Genomic DNA, 13,075 nt, shown 5'->3' on the forward strand with positions numbered 1-13,075 from the left:
TCCTACCTGCGGGCGACATAGTAGAACACTGGGTTGCCGTTCTTGGAGGTTCCAGCCTGGTAGAAGATGTTGAGGGTCTTCAAGGCTTTGAACTCCTCTTTCTCATGAACCTGGTGTCTGCAGAACGAACCACAGCGTGAAGGCACACTTCTACGTATCTGCATCAGTGTTTGCGTGCAGCAGAAGAAGAAGCACTACCTGGTCATGAACTCCTCAAACTTAGAGCTGGTCAGGTTGAGACTGGACCAGTGGGGTGTCGGCCACAGGTTTTGTGCTCAGGAGGTCCCAGGTACGCCAGGAGAGTGGCCATTTTGTCAAACGGACGCCGGCCCCACAGCCTTGTGGTCTCTGGAAATCAATGAATATTTAACGCATTGTGATACTCCCACAAGATTGTTGTGTTCACAAAAAACCTGCATTTCTCAGCGTCTGAGTGACAAAACATCTGAGAGCTCAAACCGGCTTTGATATTTATCAAAATATCAGAAAGTCAACAAACATTTCTGTGCATATTTTTCAATAAAAGAATGTGATTATCTGCTTCAGTGTCACAGATGAGAAACTTAACTGGGACATACTACATTTCCCATAATGCATTTAGCCACATACGTCATAAAATCATGATGCAATTGAGACAACATCATATAAAATTCAGGTTGTTCAGGTCACCTCCAGTCAACAGTCAACTAGTGTGAGCACAAAACAAACAAACAAACAAAAAAACCAAACACACTCCACCTGTTGCTGGACAGGTACTGTCCGATCCTCTCCTGGTTGTTCCACAGCAGTCGGTGGAGCGCCAGCACGTTGCCATCACTGATGAACGAGAGACTGTGGTTGACGGAGTCGCTGGGCGGAGAGTCGGACGCGATGTCCAAGAAAAACCTGTGTTGGAGGGAAACGGGGGGTTAAGTTTTGGAAGAAACTGTATTGTCGTATTCAACCTTGTTCTCCAAAGTCAGACTGCAGTGATGATAAAACACGGACCGATATCGACAGAAATGAAACATGGTGCTGGTGTAAATTCATGTCGTACCTTCTGGCTGAATCGAAGTTGCTCTTCACAAAGTCATTGAACGGCCTCATGTGCTCTTCCTTTGTGAAAAGAACGTGGTTGGCGATGCTCTGCAGAATCTGACACAGAGAGAGAAGAGTTAAACCATCTCTTCAAAACTTATCTCAACTTCTTTTTTTCCTTCATTTTTCATAAATTAAATGAAGTCTCCTTCTTTTATAAATATGTTTTTACTTAGTAATGTGAATGAATGATGATGTTAATTGAAGGCTTTTAAAAGGACTCTGACAGTGTTCATGCTGCTGTAAGTTCAAACACTGACACATGTCGACATCTTTAACTTGTAACTTCGTGACGTTTCCAGCGTTGCATCTTCAATCTACCTTGGACATGAGTTTGAGGCCCCGTTCTATTCTCGGCAGGGGCTTCTTGTCCAGGATACCGGCCTCGTACGGGGACACGATCGCCGGGTTGACGAAGCGCAGGAACATGGCGCTGCCCACCGCACCGATGCTGTTCTGTGGAAACCGCTGACTCACCACCTGCTCGTAAAGAGGGGGAAGACAAAAGAGGGGAGAACAAAGTGAAGCACAGAAAAGTTCAAGCGAGGAAAGAAAATACTGATTGTGGATTTTGAAAGAGCAAAATTTAAAGGCGTGGTGAGAAAACAAAAATATGTGAAAAGACGTGAAAGGAGCTGTGTGAGGAGCTGACGAAGAGTGACGGCATGAAGAGAGAGAAATCCCAATTCATGTTGGACTATAACATGAGCAGGGAAGACTCTTACTCCAGTTCCAGAGAGTACTGAGCCAAAGAGGAGAGGAAGAAAAGGAACCCAAACTGGAAAGAAACGGGTGGAGAACACAACAATGGAGGACTGACGCCGGGCGGTGAGTCGTGGGGCGAAGCAGCGGATGACTGATCATCCAAAAACATGACATCTGCACATCAATGTGTTGCTGAGGCCAAAGCAGGGTTGGAAAGTGATAGATGGGAAACAACCAGTAGCACAAGGGGAAGTTCTACCACGATCTGACGCCCCTGCAGCTGAAATTTACTGGACACACACATCCTGGTGTCACGACACAATGTTCACGAACACAAGCAGTCGGACTATTGTACCCGTAAGGAGCTGAGGAGTCCAACTGATTTGTCTGTTGTGTTTCTAACAAACACACAGTCACAGCATCACCTGTGACCTGTGTGAGTACGTCCTCCACTTTAATAGTCTAACCTTCAACATCCACTTCAAATACATCGCACGAAGCCCCACGACCTTTGACCCACAAAACCCCTGGCCGGCAGTTCGTTCAATGCAAAAAGAAAATATGTAAATAAGTGGAAAAAAAACAGGACTAGAAACACTGCTTTTCATCTTTTACTTTTCTAACACAAAATGAAAGCTGCTTCACCTAAACATTTTCTTTTTCTATACACTGGACCTCAACACACTCACAAGGCATCATGAGCAAGATGGATTTTTTTTCTAAATATAAAATATAATATATAATTTATATATATGATGATATAATTTATAAATATTCTTCTTCTTCTTCTTCTCCTTTCGGCTTTGTCCCCTCTTCAGGGGTTGCCACAGCGAATCATTGATTTCCATCTTTCCCTGTTCTCTGTATCCTCTACTCTGACTCCAACTACCTCCATGTCCTCCCTCACTGCATCTATAAACCTCCTCTTTGGCCTTCCTCTCTGTCTCCTACCTCCAACTCCATCTCTAACATTCTCCTACCAATGTATCCACTGTCCCTCCTCTGCACATGTCCAAACCATCTCAATCTAGCCTCTCTAGCTGTTTCTCCTAACCTACCTGTCTGTGTTGTCCCTCTGATGGACCTCATTCCTAATCCTGTCCATCCTGGTCACTCCTAAAGAGAATCTCAGCATCTTTAACTCTGCCACCTCCAGCTCTGCCTCCTGTCTTCTGCCTATCGCTATATAAATATTAAATATTATTATATAAATATTATTATATCATGTATAAATAAATCTGCCCTGATGCTCTCGGTAAATTAGTCTCTCAATAACTCTCTTTATTTGTGTCTTTAAACTTATTAACCCTTTTTGCACGCACCTCGAAAATTGCTTCTCTGCAACCACATGGGGCGATTTTGTTTAATACTTTTGGTGTCACAGAAAAGGAAACAGAAGACCAAACAGAGATTTGGTCTGATTTTTTACTAATCTTTTTGAGTTTTTTTGGGGGGAGGGTATGCAAAATGGATTATGTATTTTGTGTTGGCCTAGGTTCTGCTGTTTAATAGGTTTTTATGAAGTCAATTATTATTATTATTATCATTATGAGTCTTCTCTAAAAAATAACTATTAACAAGAAATCCAAGTGCATTAAAATGAACCTGAGTGTCGTCATTCATCTTTTCAAACATAAAGAACCAGGTGTCTCATATACAGGTAAAAGTTGCATGTCAGACCTATCAGAACGAGTGGGGGTAACGAATATACATGGAGGAGTCACATTCTCAAGTTTCTCCACATGTATAGAAGGAAGACGCCGTCAACACACATTAAACAACAATATTTCGTATTTCATGTCAAGATGTCTTTGATATGTGTCGGCTGAAGCTGGTGGAACGTGCAGATGGGTGTGGTTGATTGATCAGGACGATTCATGTAAAAGGTGGAGAGAAAAACATGATTTGATTGCAGATGAAATGTAAGAATCTGTCTCCTGAAGTGTCAAACAGTCAAATCCCAGACAGAGAGAGTGAGGAAAAGAAAGCCAATGGTTCCTCGGAACTGTTAATTGAAAATTAAATGGCCGATATTAGTACGATGACTGTAAAAGAGGGTTGTACACAAAGTTGATATGGAGAAAAAGAATAAAACATTTACACCAAAATCAAAAAATAAAATAAAACTTAAAAATGAAGAAAATAAATCAAATGAGTGCAAAAGTGCAAAAAATACTTTTTTTTTTTGCTTCAGGGGGAAAAAGGTGTCTGAGGGAAAATAGATTCTCCGAACTTACTGCTTTTTTGTTTTCCTTTTTTTCTTTTACTGTTGCCTTATTCAGTAGAGAGTGGCAAGTAGCCTACAGAACAGAGATGAGCACAATCATGGTCACAGCACCGGCTACATGCACGCACGCACACACACACACACACACACACACACACAGCCCTGACCTCTTTCCACACATTCCAGGCTGCCCCAACCACGCATTCTACTGCTAAATTAGTGCTGCATGTTGATGTATTACTGAAATATTTCAAGTGATTGAATAATTCATCATAATTTATTTTGTGTACATAGGAACAAACTTCCACCCATTACACAACTTTGTGACAGACTCCATTGATTTTTTTTTTTGATTTCACTAAAGCTTTGGAGTGAGCCAAATAAATATTTTATGAATTTTTCTGAATCTAGCAACAACATCCTCAGGACATGAAGATCGTCCTGTATCTGCCCATCGCCGTGACAAAGTGTTGTAGTAAACATTCACACACCCATACTCACTGAACCCGTTCACACAAAAGTATATTCAATGTGTGTATGTGTGCACACGATATTTTAGTTTTGCTGTTGTAAAACATCTTCAGTAACAGAGATGTCGTTGTAGACAATGTGGGGATGTAAACAGCTTAATAGATTTATTATTATATTGATTTTATTTTTAATAGTCAATCTATTATAGATACTAAGAAATATATTGATAAAATATGTAAATATATATTTAATAAATAATATATTATCCTCATAGTTTACTTTTTATTTTCTACTTTCCAAGTACTACACCTTTTTTTACCTCACTGCTACTAACTTTGATGCTGCTGCTGTAACACAGTAACATACACATTGATTCCGCCACAATGGAAAATAGAAGCTGCATCCTCTCTGTGTCTGTGTGTAATTGACGTGGTTTAGTGAGTCCGTTTATTATTAATTACTGACGACTTTCTTTGGTGTGCTTGATCTGAACACAATGTCGATACAAAGTAGGGGGGAGGGGGCAGCCCGACACATAACCACTGGTAACACACAGGAAAAATGTTGCCCAACCACCACTGTGGGGGGAAAAAAAAAAAACAAAGAAGCTCCATCAGTGCTCAGGTGACTTGAAGCGTGTCCATGCATGTTTTCATGTTTGACTGGATTAAATCTGTGCACCTAAAAAAGCTGCAAAAAAAAATTCAAAATGGAGAATGAGGAAAATAAAAGATGTTACTGAAAGACTCTAAAATCTTTAAATTAGAAACCTGACTTTTTTTCCAGAAGTGGGTCCAAAGCATTTATAATTAGTCGGCTGTTGAATATTAATATTCAACTGAGCATGAGCGGGAGTGGAGAGGCGGAGCTTCCGGTTCTGCGTGAAAACAACATGCCAGCAGCAGCAAAAGCAGCGTGGAGCTGCTCACGGAAACAAAAGCAAAGGGAATCTCAGCAGGTCGTAGGTTCAATAATTGTGTCGATGGTGAAACCGTCTGCACTCTTAACACTGAGTGAGCGGTCCCATCCAGCCCGTGAAGGGTGTGTGTGTCCTTTAAGATCAATGAGGTTGTACAAACTTTAAGTTCAGCTGTGTTATGATGCATCACATTCATGACAGGTTCTTCAGCCTGGAATTACTTAAATTCTATTATTTCGTTTTGAGTGTGTGAGTGTGTGTGTCAGTAGCATACACCTTGTATTTTTCTATTCACCTGCAGCTAAAATTTCTCCATCAAGGAGGAATGAAGCCATGAATCGAGCATGATGTGATACTACTGAATACGGAACAACGTCACCTGACAATACGCCACACCTACATGACACAAGCACTGTCTGCACACTGACATTAAACTGTAAATATCCTGGATCTATTCATCACTGCTCATTACAACTGTAAACACTCTGTATTCATACTCTATGTATAAGAAATCACATAAACATCAGCAAAACTGTTAAATTCTCTCTTTAGATTGGCTAGTATTTATTTTTACCTTCGTTCTTTGTCTACTGTGACATGTGCATGTCCCTCCCCGGATGACTCAAGTACTTTTCTATTCTATTCTATGCAAACAACAATGGACTCTTACCAGATGAAAATCTTGACAAGTGGATGTTAAACTTTTAAACGTTATACCTTGGAGGTAAGACGGTTTAATAGTTTCTTATCATTATCATTTCTTATCATCTTATCATGCAGAGGAAGCTCATTGGGTGCATGTACTTCTTTCCTCCCAAACACTGAAAAGAGCACACGAATGGAAAGGCCCATCTTGTCTGCGTTGGGTCTGCATGGGTTAGAGCCTCACCCGTCCTCTGTTGACATTTTCTAAATGAATAAGAAGTCCACATTGTTATGTTATAACATCTGGTATGTTTAGGATTTTACATCAGCTCGTTCGGTCTCCATAGCAACCGGAGGAGAAAGCTTTTGGAGCGATGCGCTCCTTCAATTTTGAACTGGTCTTAATTGTTTTATCACTTTTTTGATGTTGCATTTTCTTTGGAACCTGTTCTGGAGAAGTTCTGGTGTTTTCCGGAATGATGTGGTCACATTCACTGAGCTAGTTGCGCTATTGTCATGATGGCGAAAATCCAGATAACAGGACCCGTCTTGAAAAGACGTGTTGCTCATCGGTCCTGACATTAACGATCTGAAGTACAAAAAAGCTGGGAAATGGTGGAAAAGAAGAGCAGGATCTGCGCAGCTGAGAGATGTGTGCAGCTGGGACCTGATGCATGTGATGTCGAGAGCAGCGAAAACTCAGTGGCGCAGCAAGAGCTTGAACGTGTCAGTGACTCTGCACACACGACAGGTAAGAGCAGGGTGAGCAGCTGGAGGCTGTGATGGAGTCGTGGGTGGGGGTGGGGTGAGGTGGGGTGCCTGGGAGGGGTTGGGGGGGGTTACCTGGTAGAGACAGTGGCAAACGCTGCGGAGCTGTGGGGGAAACTCGCTGGATGAACCGACGATGGCGTGGAAGAAGCGCTCCGTGATCTGCAGTAGGTTCCTCTGGTTCTCCTCCAGGTTCTCACCTGGTTCCAGTCTGGTGAAAAACAAGGAAAGCGCAGTTATTGTCTTTGTGTTCCAGTTGTACCGGATGTCCGAGGTCACAACATAGTAGGTTGGAAAAGCCGTTTTTGTGCTTAGGTCTTATTTGATAAACAACACACTACGTGAGGGATGCCACAATTCTAGATTTTCCAGGTGTGATTATCTTCAAAGAAACAATCCAGATTTTCACGATTATTTATAATATGAAGGGAAACATGGACAATTTTAATAAATATCTATTTCCTAATTTTTTGTTTCAAACATTGTTCAGGCTCTGCAAACACTGAACAAACATGCTTTTTTTTTCAAAAAAATGAATAAAAATATCAAAAGATTAACAGATTTTTAGAAAACAGACAATCTCTTGTCACTGACAGGATGTGGGGTATTTACCTGGTGGGGTCCACCTCAAAACTGATCTGCTCAGGGGTGGTGATGACCCCTTTTAATAAAGGTTCCAGAAGCTTCTGCAGGTACGCTGCTCCATACACCTGTCAGACAACATGGAGGTCACACAGGAATGCACATGGGAGCGGGAATCGGCACTGTGAATCTGTTTCAAGTTCAGCTGTTGTCTACCTTGAAGCAGAAGGTCATTATTTTGCTGGCCAGGCTGTTTCCTCTGAAGAGGGTCTGCATGGAGTCGGCCAGCTCCACCTCCTTGGAGAACATGTTCCACAGGAGTTGGTAGAGGAGGTGGCGGGAGTCAAACAGCGTCACCAGGACCCGGGCGAGCTCATCCTGAATTGCAAAAAAACAATACCAGCCTCAATTACAATTTATTTATTTGATTTTTTCTTATTCAATTTTCAATTTGTTTGTATCAAAAATGCCAGTTAATTTTACGGATTGTCCAACGTCATTATTACACAGCAGCTTCTCCAACTGATGAATCTGAGGAATACGTGATGAGCATTAAAGGAAATAACGTCTGAATTAAACCTAAAAGGGACTCACCCACTGGGATCCAGGGACGACGTTGGCCAGCGCCATGGCGATCGGCAGCTCCCCCTGGTCGCCCATCATGGTCACGAGCTCCACCAGCCGCTCAAAGCGGTCGGCCAGCACCGTCTCAGCCAGCGTGTCGAACTCCGTTCCCTGCTGCAGAATCTTGGTCAGCACCTCCATGAAGGTGGCTCGGGTCTGCAGGTCCTTGTGGTAGCCCAGACCTGGTGGTGGAGGAGGTAGTGGGGGCATGGTTTAACCACAGGAACATTCCTTCTGTATAAATTGAAATGACTATTGTGTTAAAAGTCACCGATGGAGTGCATGAGGCCGCTGTCCACGTTGGCGTTGAGGAGGTTGGACATGGCCAGGACGGTGCAGTGGCGAAGAGACGCCAGGCGACGGGACATCCCTCTCTTGCGCCCCCCCCACTGCCTGGCCCTCATCCTCCACCTCACTGCAGTCGTTCAGCAGGTTCATGAACAGGGTGAAGTACCTACAATGAACAACAGAGGGCGTGTGAGGGGGCTTTCACGCCTAAAAAATCAGAACCAAGGTCCAGAAGGTTGGTGTTTCTGCCCCACTGTCTAGATCTGATCCTTGGTTCGGGTTTCACATTCCATAAACACCAGCGATGACCGATGATCTGCTGACGTTCTGTCCTCATTACTTATGTCTGCTGTGTCTCCCGGCGCTGGACACTGATTGGCTGTACAGGCACGTATCCTCTGCGCCATGTCAATTTCCACGGAGCTGATCACTCAGAGACGAAACAGAGAATCCGTTCGATTTTCGAAATAAGAAGATCAAATTTTCAAAATGAATAATCACATCATGACAACGACACTGTTAAGACATAATTACTAACAGCAGCCTAGTTCAGTTATCTCAGACTCAGATAAATGTCCTGGTCAGGTGGAAGTTTTATCGTCCTCGGCAGGAAAGGAGAAGACGACTGCCAAGGAAGACGGCGGGGAAAAAAGACTGTTTTGGTACATGAGGACATGGCCTTACTTGAGGAAGAGCTGGGATTTAGCCTCCATCAGTTCCACTCCGTCCCCCTCCTCGGGCTGCAGAGGAAGACCAGCGAGGAGGGGACACGACAGCCTCCATGCTGGCCTGGTCCAGGTCCCTGCACATCACGCATCACATCACAATGAAAGTGAGCTCAAACGTCTCCTCGCAGCTCTGCAGAGCAGGAGGGAGCGACGCAACGTGGCCGTACCTCGTCAAACACTTGATGTCATCGTCAGCTGCCTGGTTGGAGGTTCCCATCACCCAGTCAGTCAGGTACTCGACCATCTTGTTCCTGCCAACAACAGGAAGTGACTGTGAGTGTGTGCATATGGATATGGGCCAGAAATGATGAAATGAAATCATGATATTCTGGGGAATTGTCAAGCTATATATTCTATAGTATTATTACATATTTTGTATTAATTTTAATGAATTAAACCGTGTGTGTTGTCATTATCCACCTGTTTGTATTTTTTTATTGTATTTTTTATTATTATTCTATATAGAGTGCTATATAGAGTAGGAGACAGAGAGGAAGACCAAAGAGGAGGTTTATAGATGCAGTGAGGGAGGACATGGAGGTAGTTGGAGTCAGAGTAGAGGATACAGAGAACAGAGAAAGATGGAAATCGATGATTCGCTGTGGCAACCCCTGAAGAGGGACAAAGCCGAAAGAAGAAGAAGATTCTATATAGAGTGCTATCTCACACTGCAGTACTATTTTTCTATTTTGTACTATTTGTACAACTATCATTTGTGCCAATTGTACTTTTTTTTTTACTGTTATTATCATTATTCTCTGTTGTATGTGGCATTCATCGTGGACAGCAAAGTAAGAATTTCAGTATACAAGGAAACTTTCTGTGCACAAGTAAACACTCAGAATCCTTGAATGATTCATTTTTAGCGCAGGATCAAAAAATCTGTACGATATATCACACTCCTATGTCATCAATGTAGTGAAATAGTACAACGTGACCATATCAGCGTTCTGTGTTATTTGTCAAAACAGAATGTGTGATTTGATTAAAAAAAAAAAAAAAAAAAAAACAGAGGGCGCAATGACACAAGACAAGATGATGATTTGGAGCTTGGGGTTTTTCCACGTACTTTTCAGTCACCTTTCTATGTCGGGATGTTATCGTACACACGAGAGCTTGAAGGTCCAGGATGACGGAACTAACCTGAACCTCATCTCTTGGCAGAAGGACAGGTCATCTCGTCTCTCCATCATCACCTCCACCAGCTGGCACAGCTTGGTTTTGATCTGGATGGCGTGAACCACATTTCCCAGAATGCGCACGTACCTGGACGGGGACCAACGCAGGTTGAGGATGTCAAAGGATGTGAGAATCGGAGCTGCCCAAACATTCTGTTCCGTTTGTGGGTGCAAGTCAGGAAAGTTAATTCTTAATTAGGTGCTTTCTGAGGAACGTTATCATTGCATGTTCTATTCACGCTCCACACCACGTTAGCATGGTCGCTAGCCATACCAATTTATGAAATAAATTCATTAAAAACGTTTTTAATCCAGCCGAGCTGTCTTTGTATTTGTTTGTTCTATGTGTCGGGAAGTGAACAGGTTGAAAAGAAAGTCCATCTGATTGTGTCAGCATATGTATTATGATTTCTCATTATGCTACAAAAAAAAAAGTAAAAATAAATTAAAATAAATCACCAGATATTATGTGCCTATTGATGTTTTCTTGGCGTGTATTATCATATATAAAATAATTTTAACACTGATGGGATTGTTTCTAGCATACATTCATGCTAGCATACTTTATCAAAAAATGTTACTGAAAGCTGAGAAGTTCCACCCGGTGCCCCGACCTGGTCTGTACGGTAATGATTTGCCTGCCTCGGGCAACAGAAACAATTACCGTAATGACAGCAAGATGGCTGTTCTTGACTTTCAGGAACTGATCGACATGTTCTCCTTCTCCTAGCTTCTTCTTCACACAGAGTACAACGTCTCAGCCTTCAGTAACCACTCGACATTCATTTTTCTGCGCAAATACTTAAGTTAATTAAGTAATAAAGTGACATATCTCTACCTGACCAGGTTGAGCATCATGGTCTCGATGCTGGCCTGTCCCAGGTGTTCAGAGCTGCCCTCCGTGTGGTTGTCCAGGAGGTTCTTCATGATGGCGATGGTCTGCTCCACAAACAGGGTGTTGGTGTCATTGATAGGAACCTGCAAGGAGGCAGCGTTACATTTACAAACCTGCAGCGACAAGCACGGCTCTGGGCTGCTCAATCTGGGGGTGTCCAGACCCCTGGATTTCTAGGACACACACTATGTGACATCATCCTAAATTACATGCTGACATGCGTTATCTGATGTAAACCATCCATACTCATACAGTACTTATATATTTATATCTGCATTTTTGCACTCTTAACCCTAAACTGGAGTATATATACAAGTAGGCATACATCTTTTTATATCTATTTGTATCCTGCCTTGTAATATATCTTTCGTATTTTTTTTCTTCTTTATTTTTTTTCCATACATACTGTACTCCACCTCTACGTGTACTGTGTGAAGTTTTTGGTTTTGTAACACTAGTGCTAACAATGTGGGGTAAATATTTTTTTAGCGGTATATCTTATCTTATGTCTGAATTACTGAAATAAAGAAATAATGTAAGTGTTATAGTTTCTTAATATTATAATATACATACATATATATATATTTTCTTTATAAGGCATCTTGGGATACAAGGTGCAGTTAGCACCATGCTAAGTCTGCATTAGCTCACACTGTGTTCATTTTCCCTCATGTGTGTCATTGGCTTTGGGTGTGTTTGTAGAGATATAATTACAAACACACGAATTGTCCACACTCACCGGCCCCTGTGTGTCAAAGAATTTGCCGATGCTGTTTCGCAGCTTGTTGAAGAGCATCGGGTACAGAGCCGGACTCAGCTCCAGCCCCAGCAGGTCCTTGACGTTGGTGCGGACATGGAGCCCGACCCTGTCATGGCCGCACACCAGCAGGGCCAGCAGCCGGTCCACGAAACGGCTGACGGGCGTCTCGCTGGAGGCCGAGGAGGAGCCGGAGGAGGCCATGGCGTTGGACACCTCGCAGGGACTCATGGAGATCATGGAGTGTTTGGCCGGCTCGGACTCATGGAGCCCATGGGTGGGCTGTAGGTGGCTGGGCCAGGGGTGCTGCGCTGCTGGAGACACACGCCGCCCAGAGCACACAGAAATCCTGTCATGTTGATCCACTCCTGCTGTGTTGGTGTTGGGGGGGGGGGGGGGGGGCAGAGAAAGGCTGAGTCAATAAATCACGATTATGAAAGTTTTAAATAATAATAAGAATAAAACTGAATTCGCCATGTTTCCACATGTCTGGAAACAAAGTATCAAAAATACTGACCCCAAAAAGTCATTATTAAACATACAGTACTGTTTTTTTTTCAGAAATTCCTGGTTGAAAGTTTGAAAGAGAGAGAACACAGCTCTTCTGTAGCATGTTTACCTGCCCGTCATCCGCCTTGTTTTTAGGGAAGTTGAGAATCTGTTTGGTGGCCTGGTCCCATTTAGCGTACGTGTCCTCCCACGCCTGAAGGAGAAATTGTTATTACTCTGTGTGATGTTCAAACAACTCACAACGTACTCGATCACGTCAGCAAAGGAGGAACAATTAACCCCGTGTGTCCTGCTGCTGGCAACACTGAATTTCCCCATTGTGGGATAAACAGAGGCATATCTTATCTTATGTTATCTCAGATAAATAAATAACAGGAATTAAAAATAAACTGCTATACTGTGTAACAGAGGTCCTCTCATGCATGTTTTTCTTTCTCTCTGTTGACAAATACAATATAAACCTGAGTATATAACAAAGGATGATTTTTTTTTTTTTTCTTTCATCAAATTGCTGCAACATCGAAGAAGAAGAAGAAGAGGTGCATTCACCTCAATGTTTCCCGGCGTGGGGTGCTCTATCCTCCTGAGCAGCGCCATCACCCTCTTCTGTAAAGTGGAGCGGCCTAAGAAGGCAAAAAAGCAGAGCGTTGATAGAAACTCAGTCGATGGAGTGTGTGTGTGTGTGTGTTCACACTCTGAGT

General features: G+C 42.8%; 1 protein-coding gene across 1 annotated transcript in view; it reads right to left on the reverse strand.

The window, feature by feature from the left end:
* Window positions 1–12,997, reverse strand: part of LOC144738543 (neurofibromin-like) — a gene marked incomplete at its 5' end in the record, with an annotated part of 33,812 nt that extends 20,815 nt beyond the window's left edge. The window contains 23 exon segments of the mRNA XM_078621551.1: window positions 7–117; window positions 199–257; window positions 260–331; window positions 333–348; window positions 739–885; window positions 1,037–1,134; window positions 1,399–1,557; window positions 4,020–4,082; window positions 6,888–7,023; window positions 7,425–7,522; window positions 7,611–7,772; window positions 7,989–8,200; window positions 8,290–8,404; window positions 8,406–8,472; window positions 8,991–9,070; window positions 9,072–9,108; window positions 9,202–9,285; window positions 10,178–10,300; window positions 11,051–11,190; window positions 11,847–12,119; window positions 12,122–12,232; window positions 12,484–12,567; window positions 12,924–12,997. Of these exon segments, the coding sequence (XP_078477677.1) occupies window positions 7–117; window positions 199–257; window positions 260–331; window positions 333–348; window positions 739–885; window positions 1,037–1,134; window positions 1,399–1,557; window positions 4,020–4,082; window positions 6,888–7,023; window positions 7,425–7,522; window positions 7,611–7,772; window positions 7,989–8,200; window positions 8,290–8,404; window positions 8,406–8,472; window positions 8,991–9,070; window positions 9,072–9,108; window positions 9,202–9,285; window positions 10,178–10,300; window positions 11,051–11,190; window positions 11,847–12,119; window positions 12,122–12,232; window positions 12,484–12,567; window positions 12,924–12,997 (2,521 nt within the window).
* Between the last annotated feature and the right edge of the window lie 78 nt (window positions 12,998–13,075).

This window comes from Lampetra planeri, unplaced genomic scaffold (assembly GCF_965212315.1).
Source record: "Lampetra planeri unplaced genomic scaffold, kcLamPlan1.2.h2 scaffold_1043, whole genome shotgun sequence".
Lineage (NCBI taxonomy): Eukaryota > Metazoa > Chordata > Hyperoartia > Petromyzontiformes > Petromyzontidae > Lampetra > Lampetra planeri.